General features: G+C 39.8%; 1 protein-coding gene across 4 annotated transcripts in view; it reads right to left on the bottom strand.

The window, feature by feature from the left end:
* Positions 1-21,733, bottom strand: part of DLC1 (DLC1 Rho GTPase activating protein) — a 212,870-nt gene that overhangs the window by 29,875 nt on the left and 161,262 nt on the right. The window contains exon 1 of one of the 4 annotated variants that reach the window (XM_057376128.1): positions 7,640-7,757. The exons of the other annotated variants lie outside the window; for them this stretch is intronic. Coding sequence (XP_057232111.1) covers positions 7,640-7,652 — 13 coding nt within the window. The 5' untranslated portion in view covers positions 7,653-7,757. Of the gene's footprint in view, positions 1-7,639; positions 7,758-21,733 lie in introns of those variants that run through there. 4 annotated transcript variants of the gene reach the window in all.

The raw sequence follows: 21,733 nt of genomic DNA on the forward strand, positions 1-21,733 counted from the left end.
CTTGAAAACACTGTCCTGAGTTATTAAGAAACTTGAGATCATTCAGGATCACATTTTTAAAGACCAGCTGTGGTGTACATGAGAAATACCCTTCTTTGGATAGAATTCCACTACCCAAGTACAAGCAATCACTTTTCCTAGTGCTTGAATTGCATCCCTGACATGTGAATTGCAGTCCCTACATTAGRCCTGATCACACTATCCAACCACTTAATCTATAGATACATGAACACAGATGTGAAATCTGAGACAAACCGGGGAAATAACTGCACCATGGCAGCTGTCTACAAACGAGCAGGCCAGGCACTGAAAATGATAAATCAGTTCTGTGTAATGTCATATGCCTGCAGCCCTTTAAAGTTGGGACAGTATGACTGACTTCTAAGAGTAAGCCTGTTATGTGTCCATGGCCTCAGATGGTTTTCACTTTGAAGATATGCGACGGTTGCTCGAAAATAATTAAATTCCTTTTCATAAGTCTGGTTTTGCTCAAACTTATATTGTTAAGTATTCCTTAGGCAGGATCATTAACTTAGTTCTCCACACCTTTCAAAACAGCAGCACAAAGCAATGACTAAAGAAAGCAAAAATGTAATAAGGGAAGAAGAGCATTTTGTAAGAATAATGTCCTCGAACACAAACTTGGGAAGCTTGTCAATAAATGTTCGAACACGAAAAACTAGAGCATTCTGAAATTCCCATTAAAAGCTCTTGCCAAATTTCTAACACATTTGGAATTCTAATTCTAAAAGAACAATCTAATCTTRTACAACTGTTCTAGAATAATAGTCTGACACATTCCACCCATGCTGGATGCATTTCTAGAAGAACCAGTGAGAGCAAGAGAATATAAAGCATAGGTTTTGAACTGATTATGAGCTGGCAGGATTTGAAGTGAGAGCTAACAGCCTTCCCAAGAGAGTCACTTTTCTCATTTCACCTTCAAAGTGCAAGGTACATTTTGCAAGAGCAGCTGCTTTTCTTGATGTGCTCCTGTATTTCACTTGTGCCTTAACTTACCTTCTACAGTCAAATGATACACGCTGTGGTCTCCCCTTACCACTGCCTGCCTCAACAGCTCAACCCAGTACGGATGTATGTGACATTTTAAGAAAACATCTCTCACTAAAAACACTCAGAGGGGCGGGGAGAGGGGAACTCACAAATTTTTGAGGGAAACCATATATGACACCAAATACATTTATTGCTTTCTAGTCATGAAACCTCTAGAAATAGTGATGAATGTTACTCAGATATTCCACAACTATATGCRGACGACTGAAAAAATACTCTCATTGTGTTCCTGCTGGCTTTGGGTTAAACATGGGACTGACTGGCTTTTTCAAGTTACAGAGCCTTGAAGCAAGACAGTAACTATGCAGCTGATGTTATGTATAAACCACAGGACACTGGGAGAAGAAACAGAGTATGTTTGGAATTTGTGTGGGAACAGATGAAGAAGTAAGGAAACAGATGTTTAAGATCATATATTGATGTTTTCTCTGAAAAAAAAAAAAAAAAAGCAGGAAGCTTGAATACCCTTTTTTTGGGTCAGCAGAACTTTGGAAAAAAGCAAATGGCTTACTTCCACTGACGGAATTTAAGTTTGTTTATTTCCTTATTGATGAAAGCTAAATAAAAGGAAAAAAAAAATTAAAAAGTGACTGGTTTCCAGAATATCTACATAGATGTCAGCTGTATGTAATTTCCCTGCTTCCCAACTATACCAGGTTACAGAACGTAGTGCTTTTAATTGCTCAGCAATACTGCTAGCACAGCAAACACAATACCACTTTTGTGGACCAAAATCTAATTATTAAACTTGAACCTCCTTTTCAGTCTTCAGCATATCAAAATCACTTCAAAGATTTTTCAGCTCAAAACTTAAAAAGAGAAACAACATTTGTTGATAATATTTCAAACGTTTAGGGATTGAGCCAACACTTATTAAAATCAATGGGAGCCTCCATAAATTTCAGAGGACTTAAGCAGGACTTTCCCAGTGTGGATCCATGAGTCTTTCTCTAAAACCCAACAAAACTCTTTTGCAGGAACAAATGGGGTCAGTTTCACAGTTCTTACTATTTTTACCATGGGGAGAAACCCAGATTTTCATCAGAGCTCAAGGAAGGACAGTGCCTGATGGCAGCAGGGCAGAGAGGGCACAGCCACCACCTCTAGAGCATGCCCTGGCTGGCAAGAGGACCTGGCACAACTGATGTGCTCTGAAAAGCACTAAACCAACACCACTTCGGGATCTAATACAGGGCTACTGAAATAAAGGGTATTCCCCATGTGTCTGTCAAGCCCTTTCCCTATACACTCTGTAAAGGATAGCAACTACTGCTTATTTTCACACCTTTAAATATGCCTCTAACTTGTTGAAGACTTTGGGAAAGCATGTTCTAGGACACAAAACAATCATCACAACTCCTGGGTTACACTGTAAACCAAGTTAATCATTTATTGCTAAACAGGTTTTTGTTTGGTTTTTTGTTCTTCTTTCATTTTTGGGTTTTTTTTTTGGGGGGGGGAGGTGTTTCATTTTGAGCATATACAGAAGAATTAGGGAAGAAATGTGATCTGAGGGTAAAAGCTAACTTTATTCAATCAGAAAACTATAACTTGATGTGGTAGTTTTCGTGTCAAATAACAACTCTTTTTATAGGTTAAAGATGGTCTTCTCCCATTTATTTTTAAAAAGGTTCACAGATGAAGAGGAGCAAAATGTCAAGTGACTTAAAAAACTCTCACGAAATAATTGGGCACGTGGGTTATTTATCTGGCCTGCTTAACACAGGGTGGTCTTGGAGGAGGATTATTTGGGGCAGAGAAAGCAGTTAGTCAAATCCTCTGATGGAGGTCATGTTGACAGATTCCAGAGCGAGAAACGAATCCTCCTCCATAGAGTGGGAAACAGAAGATGACTTTAACCTTCTCTTCTCTCAGAAATTACTGGGTTAGCATGACCTTTGAGAACCTACTGAAGGGCAAACATTAACCATTGCTACTCCCAAGCCCAGCATTAACATCCTCCACTTGCCCCCATCTGCAAGGTGTGCACACCTGCACTCAAGTGTGCAAAGCTCAACTCAAAGGCTCGTTCAGCTCCAGAGGAAAGCAAAAGTGAGTAGGCTCAGCATGACAGAGACATCATCTAAAAAGGCATAAAATGTATGTTCAGATCTAGGAAATAACAGTGGCATAAGAACTGATCTGAACTGGCTCAGTGGTTCACCCAAAAGAAAACAGATTTTCCGGACAGTTACTTCTTTGAGCTTGTTAAGCCTCAACCTCAAAACTATCCACACATGTAGGAAGAACTGCAGGGAAGAATGASTCCCTCTACATCATAACCAACCTCACTGATGAGCCAGTCCCAAGCTACATCCTGTGAGGATGATACAACACTAGATACAAAATACCAGTGGCAGTGAACAGCCCAGCATAAAGCTAATTGTGTCAYAGACAAATTAAATTCTTCCCTGATGAAGAATTAATGATGCAAAATGGATTTTTCCAAAGCAAATATTACTCTGAACTTCATGTTTCCAGACAGCAGAGACAGTTACAGTATTCTGTCTCTGATACTGCATATTTGAAAATGCTTCTCTCAGTACAAGATCTACTGCTCACATCTTRCATGCATGGAAGAAGAAGGAAAGTTAGAACAGATCATGGAACTTTACACTGGAAAGTTTCTTGTATCTTATGTGCACAGGAAATCTGTTCTTAGAGACACCCATGGAGAACAGAGTGAAAGGTGGTCAGCAGAGCATCCAGYTCTGTGGGTCCACAGGGTCACAGAGATAACATCCTCAAAATGCAAAGATATGAGGAGGAGGGTGTGTACATTTTTCTTAATCCTGAAACTTCAGTAAATTACATGAACAGGTCTGGGAAGCTCAAACTGTGCTTTAGAAAAATGTCTTTCATGTATCTCCTCAGGAATCTTAGCACACAATACTGCATTTGAATAAAAAGATTTAGACAAATGTAAATGAAATATATTTAAACCCMAATCTAAGGAGCTCTACACCCTTTTGGACTTTAGAAAAAATGCCCCACCAGAAATAAGTGAGCCATCATAGAAGAGAGACCAGATAATATTATTTCCTGATCCTGTCTTACCTAGCACAGTCCTTCCCAAGGGAAACAAATACTAGATAATATTTGAAAGAAATTCATCCTAAGAAATAAAAATGCTTACCATGCTCTTCTAAAGACATTGAAGTAGTTCAGAATGGTCTGTAGTATTACCTGTAACTTTCAAATAGTGAAACRCAGTGATTTAAAGCTAGCTGGTTAAGTCATTCTTGCCTCTCTTTTGGTTCTGCCCATTTTGCCAATGGTATACTGTACCAGTAGCTCTACTGATTTCAAAGAGATGCTGGGAGGGATAGAATAGCACTGTCAGCAACAATGGTCCAGGGAAAAGAACCAGAAAGTTCCAATCACAGCCCAGTCCTGTACTCCTTTCCTGAGAATTGCTCATCATTGCAGACAGAATTTGTTTTCTCCTTCAAAGAGAAGAGTGGAAAGTAGAAGAGAAAATTAAAAAAAAAAAAAAAAAAAAAAAAAAAAAAAAAAAAAAAAAAAAAAAAAGAAAAAACTTGACAAAAAAACTTTGGAAATCAAAAAATGTGCAAGACAATCCTGATACCCTGTACCATGCAGAATTACCAATTGCTTAGGCACAAGCAAGAAATATGCTTGGTATTGCTAAAATGACCAAAATTACTGTATATCGACACTCACTACATTACTGGAGAGAACACAGCATTTTGTAATTTTTTCACCTTGAAACACTGAGGTTCAAACGATAAGCAGAACAATATGACACTCACAGAATATATAAATTATACCGGGCATCACCTCTTTATTTAGTGGAGATCAAACCAGCAAATTTTCTGTGAACTGCAGATCATTTGATTGCTGTATTTCTGTAACATGTACAAGAAGGAAGGGGAAACATCTGAAGTTATTTTTATTTCCCCAAGTCTTCTGGCTATACAGTATGAATGCTAGGGTGGGTCTGGCATTGTCTGAAATGTGTCAGGGTCCTTTTGCATAGCCTCATTTCCTTCTTCCTGTCGCTAGGAAGGATAGTTAAGCATGAAAAGTGCTTGTTTACAGTACAGGACCATCCTGTTAAGCACGAGTTCTCTTCCTCTGTCTCCTTTTAACCAGCCAAGGGTGCATTGTGTTTATGCTCAAGCCAGTAGCACAGCTCCAGAGGAGAACTGGAAGAGAAGTCTGAATCTCTCAAACATAACATACTGTGGTATTCTGCCTAGAAAAAAGACTTCAGAGTGCAAACTGCAYCCCTAAATATTTGCGGAACTCATAAATTCACATGCTGCAAACAAMCCACTGCTTAGAATGTAACAGATCAGAAGAACCAGAGAAGTAAAACCAAGCCACCTCATCTCCCTTCTCTAGGAAACTTTATAAACATTTGAGATCAGTGCATGAATACAGCTACAGTACCTTTCTCCTACCCCCACCAGAGGCAAAATACACTGGGTGCTTTTGAGTTTCCATGAGTARCATCTGTCTTTTCCTCTGGCCCAGCAAGGGCAGCCACAGAAGTGGCTGGGAAGACCCTGACTCTAGAATTAAAAATCCTAGACTACTGAGAAATAAAACCCAAATAAAACCACCAGATAAATTCTTGCTTTTAACCACCACTTARAAACAAAATTTAATGAAATTTAGGAAGTTTAAGCCCTACGGTGTTTAAAACCATGCATCTGCACTTCCTCTTGAATAAATAAAAGTATTAACAATAAAAGTTACTTTAAAATTAGATCAAGAAGTCCTAGAGGACATGAAAGGTATCTCCAAATGCTCTGATTTTTACAAACTTGTAGATGAAAGGCATCTTGTCAAAACAATACCTACACCTTCTCTTGCATATACTGTATTTTACAATCAAAGAATCCCAGCCCTAATTACGATCCCATCAGCAAACTGAAGTAGTAACCCAAAACCATTTATTTGGAGACATCTATCCCACTTCCTGGCCATCTCATCCTTTCTCTTTTTGTTTTTATTGCTTCTACTCAATATGCAGAGCAGGATGCCTACAGGACAGCAGTAATGATACCTGGGAAGACAGAAGAGCAGGCTACAGCTGTGGAATCAACAGACACACCTAATACCAGCTCCATGTGCTGTCAGCCAGCAGTGGCCTGGTTGCCAGACGGATGCTGAATCAGTCTGGCACTGAGCCGTTGACAGATTCATACTCAGAGGCTCATAAGAAATCTGCCCATTATCTTACTTTAGTTCACTACAAACAGCCTTAAAACATGACCTGACTCAGAGGATTGTTACTGAATTTCTGCTAGGAATTTCTTGATCAGGACAGGGCAATTCAAACAGATCACACTTACTCCTGTAAAAAAAAATAAAACCATGTATGATTCATGGCTAAGATAAAATTGCATTCCTCAGTCTTTCAAATCAGATGTCTTCAGTACTATGCCACATCAGGCARAACCTTATGACTTAACTGAATATATTGTTTATATGTAGTTATTTCTCCCAATTTTGCCAAAGCGAATGCGAGGGGGGAAAAAAAACCCGAAAAGAAAATTGTTGTACCAATAGTAAGTGCCTTGACGGGCAACAGAGCTCATTAGGTTAATGGCRACACATCGCCCAACAATTCAGTTAACTAAGTCATTGCTGGAACTAAGTCATTGCTGGGGGTTTGCAAAGAGAGGGAGGGTGACACGGAACGTAAAACTGACCGACTGGAAAACGGCATCGGCTTTCTGTTTTGCTCCAGAAGGGAAAAGGGAAGAGGGGGGGTAGGGGTGAGCCCGTCTGGCAGGAGGTGCTGCTCCTCCACCGGGATCAAAGCCTCCGGGGGTGACATCAGGGCTGGCCACCGCCGCACGGGGGGAGCCACCGGGCTCCTGGAGGCCATCGGGCTAATTACGGAAAACTTCAAAAGAAACGCGATGCTTCCCGTCTCGCAAGCGCTCCCAGAAAAGAAAAAAAAAAACAAAAAAACAAAAAAAACCAAACAAACAAAAAAACAACAACAACAAAAAAAAACCCGAACCACCCCAAAACAGAGACAAAACTACGGGGGAAGAAAAAAAAGAAACGGAAAAAAACTCCCAAACCAACCCAAAAAAGAAAGAGATGCGCCACGGTGATCTTCAGAGAGCGGCCGCATCCCGAGCGCCGCTCCGCGCCCGCGGGAGCCCCGCGCTTCAGCTGCTGCGGTGTTACCCCTTTGGGCAGCGCTCCGAGCGCAGCCCCCGCGGGCGCTTCCCAGGCACGGAGCAATCCCGGGCACCCGCAGCGCTCCCGGCTCACCTGGGGCTGCTCCCGCCCCGCCGACGCTTCTGAGCCCCGCGCACTCGGACGGGCAGGCGGGGCGAGACCGCGCTGGGGACGGACCGCACCGCGGGACGGGACGGGACGGGACGGGACGGGACGGGACGGGACGGGGCAGCCGCCCCCCTGCCAGCGGCGCCTTTCCGGGCGCTCAGGGATAACACGAGCGGGACCCCGACCCACTCTGCCCCATGAACTGCCCCCAAAGCACCTTCCGACAACCCCGGCCACGGGCGCAGCCGCCACCCCCAGAACCGGCCGGGCGGGAGATCCCCGAGCTTACGTGTGAGAATCATGGTCTCCGCCGGCCGCGGTGCCTCCGCGGGACTGTCTGCGGGGCCGGCTGGCTGCGTCCCTGCCCGCCTGCCTGCGCGGCGGCGGCGATTCGCGAGTGACACCGGGCGCGGAGCCGCGGAGCGCCCGCCCGGCCCCTTCACCGCCCCCGCCCCCGGGGCCGCCCCGCCCCCGGCCCGCTCCGCGCTCCCGCCGCCCTCGCACGGACCCCCGAGCGCGGACACGCGGCAGCAGCCGAACCCTGCCTGGGCACGGCCCCGAAACGCGAGAGAGCCGGGACACACGCGGACACATCGCACACGCACATGCACACATGCACACACACGTGCACACACGCACATACACACATGCACACACACGTGCACACACGCACATACACCCATTCATGCACACACGCGCATGCACACACATGAACAATCACACACGCACCCTCTCCCTGTTCTTCCCTGGCTCGTCAGGGGAGTCCAGGGGAATCCCACAAACCAAAGGTAATGCGGTCAAAGACGACCGAAAGGCGTCTGTGCCTTTTGTTCCTTTGGTTTTTAATGGCTGTCAGCTCTTGCGGTGGGCCATTTATAAAAAGCAGTCAGCAAAGCTCTCAGTACTTTTACCAGGAAACGTAGAGGAAAGAGTTAACTGAGAAGGCAGCATGGCTCCTTGGTGGTGTAAATTGGAGAGGTTTGGGTTGGCCTGAGCAGCCTAAGGCATGGGGGATGCTGAGCATTCAGCCAGAAGCAAAGCCTTGCGGGATAGGCAGGGGATGTCAATGCCTCGCTCTCCAGGCAGCGTGCTGAAGAGTGTTCTGAAATTTTAGAATTCTTGAGCACCATCAAAGTCTGAACCTGGCTGGAAAATAAGCATTTTTCCTACGGAGACCACAGCACAGCTATAGGCAAGTCTTGGAGATAGTGAAGCAAAGCCTGGCTTTGGAATAGCTCTGTGTCTGAGAGTTGTTCCCTACACCACTTACTCCCCTTTATATTTTGCAAAGGGTTTTTGAATGCTCATTGCTTGGTTGACACCTACATTCAGGACTTTAAAACAACACGAAACAGGTATTTTTGAGCAGCTGCCAAACTATAAGCATGGAAAAAAGTATTGTGAAAATTTGAAAGTACCTGGACCCTGTCAAAGACAATGATTGGTTCATTTCCTTCCAAGCCAACATCGTATTTTATAGTCACTGATGTTATTCTAACATTCAGTTTTCATTTCTGCACTGTGAATACAGATATAAAGTATACATAATGTGATGCTTGAGCCTGGCAATTTCTTGAAGAATAAACATCTCCCCCCTTCTAGAGGCTGCACACTGTGGCCAGTTGGCCATTATAGTGTTGTTTCTGGAAACCCCTACACAGCTCTAGGTCATTAATTTACTTTAATAGCCCAGAAGAGGATGGAAATGCACTATATCTTCAAGTTTAACATTACATATGTTACCTGCTTAATCAATTACCTCTTCATATCTAACCTGGCTCACTCTCTTTTTGGCATAGCCACATTTACCTTCATTTTTGAAAGTTTCTTGTAAGGTCAAGGATATATGTTTACTAGATAGGTCAGGCCCGTAAAATGTTAGTTCCTAACTCTAGCATGGGGAAGACAGACGTGTGCTATGTCCCAGCTGTTGGAACAGCCAAAGTAATAATCCAAATTAAATTGTCTTTCTGTCTGTATTGCCTTTAGTTTTATACACTTGGTAGACTAGTAAGTGTCAGAGTAGTGCAGACAAAATTAAATATACTGGTTGCATATTGTGTGTGATTTGCAGTCTGAATTCCAGAAAACAAAAAACCAAAAAAACAACAAAAAAAATTTTGTCCAATAAGTATCCTCAAAAGGAAGGGGAAAACCCCCCCAAAACAACAAAGCCCCAGAACATGTAGGAAAAACATGCAGGCCTAAAGGCATTTCTATCACAATAATAATGCTGCAACCAGAAGACCACCAAGTGTCAAGTTAATACCCTCTGTAAAAATCAGGGGTTTTTTTTCCTGTAAACACAGACTGCCTAGGCTGCTTCCTGGACCGAGCCTGCATCTTGTATAGGAAGCTTTTGTATAGGACCCACAGGAAGCTTTTGAAGGAGGAAAGAATGGACTTTGCAGAAAAAAAAAAAACGGGAAAGGTTTGGAGGACTTTGCATTGTGAAAGGGAACTCAAAAAAAATCTAAAACTGAGAGAACTGAGAGGAGACACGTGCAATAGTGAAGTAAAATCCAAACTGAGAGGGTTGTGCAGTATCTGCAAAACAAGAATTTGAAGTCAGAGTTTTATTTGAGGATTCTGAGAGGGGTGAGTGATAAGATTGCTGAGTACTTGACAAATGTGTCCCAGACACAGAAGATGGGAAACTCTCAGTAATYAAATCAAGTGTTATCATTCTCCCCTCTACCACTTTGTTAAATAGCAAATGAATGATGCTGCTGCTGATGGAACACTATGTTTGTGCTTTAGCTCAGCACTCCTGTTGTGCTTGCAAATCTAATTAGCTTCTACAGTGAAGGAGGAATCTGCATCCTCATTCAGTCCCTGCAGCCATGACAGAAACAGCCTCTTCTCTGATGGAGCAGTCTGTCTGTTGGGATCATCACTAAATAGATGCTGGAGGATTATCACTGACCTGGATTGGATTCTTGCTGGTAATCTAAAAGAGAAAGGCTTTGATTCTAGCTTGTTATCAAYCCTGCTGAAGACACACAGTCACTCTGGCTTGCCTTTTAACTTGGAATTCTATAGGGCTGCTTAAGCAGACGTATTTTTGGAGCTGAAGCAAGGCACCAGTCTCACATTCGCTGTAAAACGTGCTCAGAGGAGCATTCCACCTGAGGCATGGGTGTTTAACAGSCTACAACCACCCTAATCACTCATCCGGCTTTAAAGAGTGTTGTGAAATCAGTAGAGCTTCTAATATTTTTATTTCTTTATCTCTCTGGCTATTCAAAGAGCAGGCAGCTGCCTGACAGAGACACAGGATTTTGGAAGCAGCGTGCCTAAGAGGATTGTTTCTGTGGAGTACTGTTATCCTTAATGCAATCAATGAGCTCTCACTGGATGGTAAAGTAGTTGTAAAGGGTTGCCCGACAGGCACAATTACTCAGTTTAAAAGGTGAATTCTTCTTCTGTTGTAACTGCATAAGGGAGTGATTCGCAGGGAGGAATCTAATAATAAGGACTCGATTGTCCTCTGCTTTCCCTCCCAGGCCCAAATGCCTTAATGGTTAACTGTACCCCTGTCATCCTTTTTCTTCTCAATAGTGCAGTACACAGAGAAGTCCCAATTCACAATTAGTCAACTGACCTGCTGGTACAAACACAGGATTGTCAGACACATGACTGCAATTCTAAACGCTAGTATTAATATCCTCTTAGCAGCAGCATGATAGATTATGGAGCAGTTTCAAACTGAGTTTCCAGGCCTCTGGTTCTGGGCTTGGATTCCTTGTTGACCGGGGTATATTTGTGTGTGGTATTTCCAGAGCCCAAAAGACTTTCGTGTTYCAGCCATTGTCAGTGAAATAATTAAGTCTGAACTTTCTAGCACTTGACTTTACTGAAAGTAATTACTTWAAGAAGTAATTGTTTAGGTCTCTTGACGAAGAGTGTTCACGCTATCACTTTGCTRAGATAAGTGATATTAACAGCTCCTTGCAGAGAAGGAGAGACTTGGTTTCACCTACTCGAGAATCACAAAATSAAAGTAAGCATCTACCCAAAATACTTTCTTACAAAATGCGTAATAAAGTCACTATATTGCACAAACATAGGTGGTGCTCTACAGCTCGTAATTTATGGGCTCCCTGCTCTACAAATCTTAAAGAAATGAACACAGTTAGAAATTTTACCAGTTTGTCATGTATATTAGACTCTTATACTGACCRCAGGTAACATTTAGTTGGGCTTTTCTCCTCTTTTATGAACGGTAAAAACAATAAAGAAAATAACCTTGCCTGACTCTTTGTGGTCCATATAACCAGCTATTTTAAAACAAGAGGTMAGAACTCTGTGCTTTTGCCTACTTTTGAATGCTACCAAACGCTGTGAGTTCAACAGTTCAGGCTGGAAATGAAATGAGCAAGTTCACACTGTGTTTAGGAAAGATTCCATTCTATGAATGCACAAAAGAATAATAAATAAAAATAGATTAAATAGTTTGATGAAGATATAATTTGATAAAATATAAATATGGATAAATTAAATAGGAGGAGGAGWGAGGAGGATAAACTCTAGCTTAGATGAAATATCATTAATTTGTAGAAATTGATGGAGATGTWGGATTTCTTTCCCATATTGTGGTTAAGATGCTATCACAAGTAAGGTTTATTTTTTGAAGACTGTTTTCTACTGTTAATGGGTCTGCCTTCCCTTCAATGAAAAGMTAAGGCAAACATATTACCTTAAAAAAACTTGATTCACTTTTGGAAAAATAGCCAACTGAATTTAACATTCAAGAAAGTAGGGAAACTAAACCTTATCTAGAAGAGGTGATTAGAGAAGCTTAGTTAGAATTTCTAAACTGGGATGAAAGCTCAGAGACGATCCAGAATAAGTTTCTGCTGTGTGACACATTGAAGTCCTTCTTCCTTATATTTAAAAAAAAAACAAACAGAATAACTGTGTAATTACTAATAAAAACAGCATTCAAAATTGATCTCTGCTTTACAAAAAGGAACCTGMACCTGAAATTATCAGGATTAAAACCTCTGCTCATATACAGTAAAAATGGTTGTCAAAGTGAGACCTAATAGATATGAGGTTAAGGGGACTGACTCTGTTACACTACATTAGAGAAAACTGTAATGAAGGTTTGTCTCAGCCAGGGCACCATCCCTAGGGCYACTGTTGGTAATTGCCTCGGTGGCTGTGGGGCAGCAGAGCTCCGTGGCACCAGGAGTCACCTCTGAACCCTCTTTCTTTGTGGGTCATTGAAAAGGCAATGCCAGAGCCTGAGTTCTCATCCCAGTTCTCTTCCTCTGTGTTACAAATCCTGGTGTGTGATGGAGTGTGAGAAGACACACAGGATGCTTTTACTCAAAATATATATCACAAAATTATCAAAAGATGAGCAATTTGATGATGGTGTAAAATGGAGGCAGGAAATATAGCTCAACTTTGTGCTGCCTGAGAATTTTTTTTTTTTTCAGAACAATGATCTTGTTTTCACTCTGTGTTCTTGTGACAGCAGCTGTATCATTACTAAGTCAACCTGCTCTTCATTTTTCATTTTTAAAGCAAATAGATTTTACCTTCCACCTTTAAAACCACCAGTGTCCAAGGCATTCTAATTGTAAGATGCATTTTTAAACCTCATTCTGTGTTCACTCATGACCTTCAGTCTAATGAAGAGAAAAGGTCGGCTTTTATAGAGAGACAACAGTAACCTTTCATTAAAACAAGATGTAAGATGTAGTTTGCCTCCTAAAGCAGATGAAAACTGAAAGACTRATGCCTTAAACATGTCCAAACCGTGGTTAAAAATTGGTTTATGAAGCAGCTGTGTTGTTATATTACACATGAGATGCTGGACTTTTCAGCATGGGACCTTGGGACAGAATGTGTCAGGCATGCAGTGCTCAGCTGGAGTTAAAAGGAGTAAAAGGAAAGGAAATAAAGATTTATTTTTTTTTGTTGATTTGGGGTATTTTTTTAGTATATTGAGTAAAAAAATTATGAACAATGAAAAATTTCTTTTCAAAAGCAAATTTTTGCTTACTTCCATCTTGTGAGATCCAAGGCATTTTAGCTAAATTAACTCTATATTCATTAAACTTATTTCCTCTGGAGGAAATAAGCACATGCATCCACCTGGACCAGTTGACCCATTATGTGAGAGACKGTTGCCTTGGGGAAATCTCTAGGACTCAGGAAATAATTTTAAACCCATGACTCAATAAAGCACGATAACTATGGCAACTGGAACACATACATTGTGATGGCTAATTTCACATCAGCTTTCATCAGGGGCAGTATTAGCTCGGTACTACAGTATGGAGAGTAGTTGTTGTTAATGTCATGTGAAGCTACAGAGACAGGRAAAAAGGAAAGCACACGCTAATAAGTCCAGTGAGCAGAGTGAGGTCTGGTGTAAGTCATAACAGGTTTGTAATCCTTGGTCCTGCTCCTGACAGCACAGTAGACTGGGACCTAAAATACCTACCTGCAGTCTTGTTTTAACTTATCAGGCGGCCTTGGTGTATCTATTCCCCTTCTCATATTTAATTTCTCCTTAGATAAATTTGGGAGAATAGTACATGCCTCTTTTGCAAAGTGCTTGAGATGTACTGTGGAAAGTGCTGTATGAGATGATTATTATTTATGTCTAATAAAAATCCTCTTGCAGGTTGCTAGTTTGACTGCTGCTTTCATTGTCCATGCCCATGCTCTTGCTCATTGTAACTGAAAACCAGCTTATAGCAGCAATTACCTTGCCTTTTACTGGGAGATGTGTACATGCAGACAGTTACTTAAGTGCACCTTAAGTAACTTGCTAGAGTGTCAACACCCATAATGATGTCTGAGGAAAGACAAGAGAAGTGGAGGGGGAAGCTGGCTGTCGTGCCAGCAAGAACAGAGTTGGAGAAGATTTATTAGGTGTATATTGCTCAGATAAATGTGATCCTGACTTGAATGAGAGCCAGCAATAGCAAGGGGAGGGGATCAGGCAGAAAGAAGTGGCTGTTTGGACTTCGTCAACAGTTTCAAGGCCTGACGGGGATTAGGAGGAGTAACAGAATTGCTGGGGTGCTCATTCATCACTTTAAAATTTAAGATTATGAATTCTAAATGGATGGTCAGTTTAGCTGAAAAATGCTTCCTCCTCCTTCTTGCTGCATTTCTCTTTTTGTGCTGGTATGGTTCAGGTGAAAGTATTGCATGATAATATTTGTGACCATGATACAATGCGTAGAAGTGAGTGACACCTTAATAGGAGCTTGTGTGCTTTTAAAACAAAATCTCATATTCTGTTACATGACCACAAGAAAAAGAAACATGGAAAGTAGTTAGCTTGCTTTCATATTTCAACACTGTCACATTATGAAGGGCTACCTTTTTTACTCTCCTTGTTTCTGAGATTTTACTTTTGTCTTCATATCATTTTACAAAGAGACATGGTAAATTAGTTAGTTCTTGAGAGAGGCAAAGCTCTTATATCTAATCTTAGCCCAGAGCAGATTTTAAACACCTACATTCTGAACTAAAACCCCCCAAACCTCTATTTCTTATTACTGGGAATATATGAATAAGTATTATTTTTGGTAAAGGAAAAAAAAATCTGTGTTATCTCATATTCTGAAATGTCTTTTTTTTTGGTTTTTTTTTTTTTTTTTTTTGCCTTCAACTTCAAAATGCAGAAACAGATAGCAGTGATTGGAGAATGCTTTAACCTAAATCCCTTTCCCCAGTACACCTGATACACTGAGTTTACCGAGAAGTTATATTACATTTTACAACAGTTCTGTCACTAGAGCAACAAAGTAATCCCTATACTTGCTTTTCGTTATTTGAAATCAAACAATGCTATGAAACTGATTCTCTCCTGTGGTAGTTGGTCTATTTTAAAGCCTCTGGTTGCCCAGTAATTTGCAAGAGCTAAGCATCTAGTGGTGTTACTGTTGGACTCAAGAATTGATAACAGGCAAAGTTTATCTTATTTCATTCTATAGCAAATGATTCATGTTCCTGTATGACACCTTTAGTATAGTGGCAAATGTATTCTGAAGAACCCCCTTCTTTTTGTATCCCCACCGAGTGGCCAGCTGCACCAGTAGGCATCTAAAAAGCTACATACAAGGAAAAAATACTGTGATGTTTTTAAAATGTTTTTGCCATTGGATTCTTTGGGTCTTTTGTTTCTGGCAGTTTTGCTGAAGATTCATCAATATACATGATGGGTTGTACAAAACAATAAGTCTTAGAGTAGATATAGAACCTGATTATTCATGGACCCAGTTAAAACTATGAACATTATTTATAGGGTGCAGTGCTGACAAGGGTATGGAACATTTCTGGTCTTGTACTTTAAAATGAGAAGGATCCATTTTGAGAAAAGTAATATGGGGAAAAAATTGATTGAGCTAACCTGCTTTTTGTTTGATCACAACTTCAGAGWGTTAAAGGCAGCCAGAGACATACCTGTGCTAGGATCAACTGTGCAAGTGATTAACGGTGATAGGACATCCTGAACCTTTCATGATCAAACCAGAGCTTTCCCTCCTTTGAAACAAGAGCCTTTACATCACTCAGTAGAGTTGTATTTCTCATGAGCARCAGTAGAGCACAGAAATTCTCAATTTTCTTTGCTGAGGAATCTTTACTTTTTTCAGCTACAGACATGAAGATTAACACTGCTCCTGGCCTCTGGTTTTTAGTCAGGAAGTATAAACAATGACTTGAAAGGTGTAGATGCAGAACTTTCCATCTGATTTACCAGTACATTTTTAGAATCTGTCATGCGTGTCATGACCTTACAAACTTAATTACCTAAGATCTAAAAAACTAAGTTTGCCCCTCTGTTCCTTAATGTAAATCAGTGATAGCAATAAGAAAAATCCCTAAAAATTATTCTGAAAACTTAGATGCTAGCAGGTTAGAACATGGGATTTCTGAGCTGATGAAGTGAACTGAAGTATTTGGGAAATATTTGGAAATAAAAGCYACATGTCACTTGGCCTAGGGTGCAAGAATGCCACATGTCAAAAAATTATGAACAAGATATCCCAAAAGCATATACTGTTTTGAATGTGGTTTTATATCAAAGACAAGAAGATTATGTGATTGCAAATATGTAAAAAATGAACCAAATCCCCAAACTGGTGTTCACCTCTCTGTTAGCCAGGTATCTGAAGCATTCAGTAGCTTATCTCCTTTGCTGTTTATGTTGCATTTCACAAAGTTAGCTGACTTCATGATGAGATTTGAGCCGTGGGGAAAACTTCCTGGCTARCATACAGAATGAGAACAGGGACAGTCCATCCTTAGGTTTCCTTCTGAGGTAGTGAGTTAATGCCCACSGAGGCAACCTTTTAGCTAACCTAGGATTCCTGGATGCTCCATCTGTTTGTAAAGGGCAAAACAGCTTCCTGCATTTCCCCCACTAAGCCATAGAAAAGGCTTTGTACCTTGAATAAGAATTTCTCATGTTCATGTCTATTGCACATATGCTGGGTATTTATTTCACCTACTGCTCGTTTCTCCATGTTTTTTTTTTTTTCATTTCTGTCTTTGTCTTCTTTCCCCTTTCATAGCTAGCTGTTTCTAGTAGCAATTGCAAGGGGTAGAAGTGCCTTCCTTACATCTTTTCCTCATCTTCTCTTCCTTTGGCCAATGCAAGTAAAGAGCAGGCAGAACATTATATCCAGAGCTGTTGGACAGTGATCCCCAGTGACGGAAAAGCATACAGACCAAAAGGAGGAACTAAGASGTGAGTTTCTAGATTCTCTAGGAGGAACTGAGAATCTAGAATTCAAAATGAAAATATTGGAAGACTGAGAGATGAGATCACTGTCAGGATGAATGAATTGTGACCAGTTAAACTCTACCTGCAATTGTACAKCTAACACAAATCTGGCAATTAATTTCACACTTTCACAGAGCCAGGTGGTATCATCAGTGCTCAGAACCCTTGGATAGGAACAARTGTACTAAATGAAACAAGAAAGGGGATTGTCCTGATGAATTTCTGCTAGAATGGCTTTATAAAACAATTAGTTWTGTTAGGACAGATATTATCAGAGCACACCGAGTATGATCTAAACAAATCCAAGAACTACCTAACCCTTTATAGCTACTCTATAATGTATTGCAGAKCATTATGGAAAGCCCAGACAATTGTGAAGGGTTGCTGTGCTTGACATGAAATAGTATTTGTCAGCTTACAAGATCTCTTTCCTTGGCTAGAAATTACTTTGTTAATTGCAGGATGGAAAGSAATTTAAACCTCATTCATACAATTTCATGTATGCAATTCTATTTAGTTTGAAGGGCATATTGAAACTGGAGTGCATAAACACTTGCAGGATCATGTGCTTAGATTTTGGTGATGGATTTCCAGGCTCTTTCACACACCATKTCCATGTTCTCAACCACACTTCATCTGAAACTCTTAAACTCATTSCATTAAACATATCTCCTCAAGAATGAAAAGCTGATGCTTTATCCTCTGGCCACTTGTACCCACTTTTTCTGATCTGGCTGATAATGCCAGAAATCAAAGTACAGATTATCCAAACAGCAAGGCTTTTCATAATGGTCTCTCTGCATGAAAAGTCCATGTGTCAGCTTAGAAAATGAATTTTTAATAATACTTGGCACTGAATGAGTGGTTTGTCTCAACGGAGTGCATCAAACAYTGCTTATCTGATCTTTGTAACTCTGAAATAGGTTTCACCTATTAGAATGATCTTTTTCTTAGCCATCTTTATATCAAGAAGCTTATTCAGGATATGATATCCTCAAAATCAACACCGGGATTTATTTTTTTAATAAGAAAATAAAAACACAGTAGGAATATTTACCATKGTGTGCTCAATAGCATTTCTCTGTTGGAAAGGGGACAAAATTTTCTGTGCCTGTTCAAAATTTTGGAGAAATTTATGCTACTTTTTAAAGCCAGGCAAATATTACRAAGTTTATGCATAAGTTTAATATACCTTTTAAAGATGTTATCTATGAGTGTGATGTCTTTTTGTTCTATACTTAATTACTAAGTATTGTTTTGAGAGCATGCCACAATGCAAACTCTATATGATGTCACAGAACACGGCTCTGCAATTTGCAGTGTTAGCAAATAAAGGCTCTTAGATTTCTCTGTGGCAGTTTGACAGAGGCTGTGTATGAAAATACTGTTAASAAACAAATATGCTCGCTAAGACTGATATAGAGACGAATGCTTCTTTGCTTTAGATTTGAAATTATAATCTGAAAAAATAAATATATATATATATATAAAGACAAACTATTTATTCTTGGTTCATATAGCAGCAGCTTTAAAAGACAAGCATTCCTTTACAGACTAAAGATGAATCAAACTTCTGTGATTCCTGTAAAAATGTGTATATCTACAGTCATAGTTTGTTCTGGATCARTTCCAGTGCATTGTGATGATAGGAACTAAAAAGGAAAACTCGAGAGGGTATTTTTAATCACTTTTACCTCTATTAAAAATGTGATGCTATTTCTATTGTTCCTGTTATAAAAATAAGTAGTTGACATGTTCYCCAGAATTGATTATTGTGTTTTAGTCAACAGATCAGCCATCAAGACATTTCAGCCTATCAGGAAAGGGAGTGGAAAGGAGCTGACAGAGAAACCTCAAAGGAAGGACAAGACACTGTGTCTTTTGTCCTTTGTTCCAAGATGGAAATAAACTGTCTCCACTTTTGATAAGCTTTCCTTTTGATCTTTGTTTGCAATAATTAGGGTTAGACACTAAGTTATTTTATGCAGCCTTTCAGGTTTAGCCCTCTCTTAGCTAATATGAAAATGAGTTATTTGACCTCAGCAAATACCCACATTTGTGAAGTTTTTATTATTTACTTTAATTTATGGAGATTTTGCCTAATGTACAAGGGAACTAGATATTGATAGATTTGGGGAAGATGAAAAGTATTTTTTCTGCAGATTTAATTTTACTTAATGTTTTATAAAGGGAGAACATAAAATACATAAAAAGATATAAAGGTCTATTTTCTGTCTGTGTCTATTGTGTAACTACATATCTAATTATACATATATATAATTTCTACAAATTTAGGGTTGCTTATCACACTATGCTGTGCTGKAGTTTAGATGGTTTGGAGAACCTGCACTCTAAGTAAGGCTGTAGATTAGTGCTCTCATTAATAAATATTAGTAAATATCATGTCAGGCTGCAGAGAGAAGTAAGTTTTTACCTGAAAGACAAATTGGATCCAGGCACCAAAGAAAACGCTGAGAAGAATTTGGGATTTAGCTAGACTAAGAAGTGCAACTGAAGTGTTACCTGCTTCTGGTGCAAACATAACAAGAAATTCAGGTGCTAATTTAAGAACAAATRTGTTTTTCTTTTGACTTTATCCTAGGCAAAAAACCCCCAATGACCCAAACCCAAAACAACACAAACAAACAAACAAAGAAAACGAACCAACTCCRAAACCACTGAGCCAAAAATCATCACCACAGAAAGTAAAACAAATTAATCTGGGTTAAATACATTGTAAATCTAGGCAGTTTTCACATATATACCAGAATCCAGGATGCTACAGAGTAAAACAARCATAACAGCCAAAGAACGTAGCCAGAATAATTTCAGAAAACAGTCCAGAATTAAAATGTGTGTATATTTTTACACCACTGATCATAGATTTTAAAGATTATTGTAACAACCTGAACCACAAATCTTGCACAGGTTTCCTGCCTGAAGTTGAATCTCTGGCATTTTAAAATGCATCCCTTAGGAATGCACCTTGATTTTAAGATTTCAAATGACAACTTCAAAGTTTAAAACATGATAAATTACTTCAGAATTTAAAACTTGTGTCTTACTCCAAGCTTTTACTCTCTTAGAAAGAGTATCTAGTGTTTCACCAGTGTTCTGTTTTAGTGTCCTAGAKATCACAATCGAGCTGTGGGACTGCATTGAGAACTAAATGATGCAAAGATATAACATCCCTCCTACTGTCACAGAGACAAAAAATATTATGTGTGCTTTGCTAAGACACACCATTCCATTAGTACATAATTTCGTGTCTGCAGATTAAAGAAATGCAAAAATTTTCAGTAGCTTCCTGAAACATGTAATATAGTCATTTACTGGAAAATACAGAATGCTCCTTAAGGGATCTAAATTGCTGAATCTCTGTCTCTCCAGTGGAATATTCTACCCTTATCAGCTGAATAAGTGATACAGTCTAAACAAAGGGTAATAATGTTCAACTGGAATTCCAGGAAAGGAAGCTTAATGTGAACTTCCTGATTTAATCTTACAAAAATAGAAAGGCTGATAGGATAAATGAATCACTCAGAAGAGCAGATTTTGCTTCATTTAATTAAAACAGACCATAAAAATGTCAAAGTACTCCTTTGTAACATTTAACTGTAAAACTCACATATAAAGCTATTTAGAGTATCATTTTCATGCATGAGGCCGASAAAAATCTCTTCATAGAAACACCTCAATTTACTTGGTGGAAAATTTATTCTCATTTTCCAGCCTGGAAGACATGGTAAAAACTRCATGAACATTTCTTACACAATTTCCTGTATCTTCTTTTTGGTGGGCCAGGAAGAGTCTTCTCAGAAGTAAATTTGGAACTTCTGGGAGATAATSAGCAAGAGAGATGCATGGATATTATAGAAAAACAAAAGAATTATTTTGAGCCTTAAGAAGAGGTTTTCTTAGGTTCAGTTTGTGTTCACTTTGATTTCCTGACAATGGTTGTCACTCAAGTGTGGAATAAACTCACAAAAAATGTGGAATGAACAGTTTTTGAACAAGATACCTGGTAAGTTGCTGGGAAATGAGCCAGAGGGATGGTCCTGCATTTCTGGTAGAATGGAAATGACAATGTAGTGCGCCCTTTCAATCTCTAAATTGTGCGAATTTTTCACCTTTCAACACTTTTATGTATAGCCAATATGAAAATACCTAAAATGTACGTCAGGCAAGTGACAAGTTGGTGTTATAACTGTCTCCTTGCTCCCTACAAACCAGCAGGAAAATGTGTGAAAAATGTGTGTGTACTGCCATAACCCTCTCAACAACAACAAGCAGGATATCCACGGGACTGCCAGAGGCCATCCATATCAGAGGAACATGCAACCCATTTCCTCAGTCTTGCATATGGTCCACCCACAATCAATCCTTGCCTTGGGTGGAAGTGTTTACTTCACACTTGGGCATGAAAACGTTGCCTTCTTAGAAACAGCTTTTTTTTTCCCAATAATTTTCAGTTTCTGAACATGGATAGAGTTCTGTTTAATGGCAAGCTGATGGATGGGAAGCTTTTTGTGCTTTTAGGTAGAAGCTTGCCACAGCTGGGAACATGGATAGAGTTCTGTTTAATGGCAAGCTGATGGATGGGAAGCTTTTTGTGCTTTTAGG

This window comes from Malurus melanocephalus, unplaced genomic scaffold (assembly GCF_030028575.1).
Source record: "Malurus melanocephalus ecotype Western Australia unplaced genomic scaffold, MMel_1.1 scaffold_270, whole genome shotgun sequence".
NCBI classification, from domain to species: domain Eukaryota; kingdom Metazoa; phylum Chordata; class Aves; order Passeriformes; family Maluridae; genus Malurus; species Malurus melanocephalus.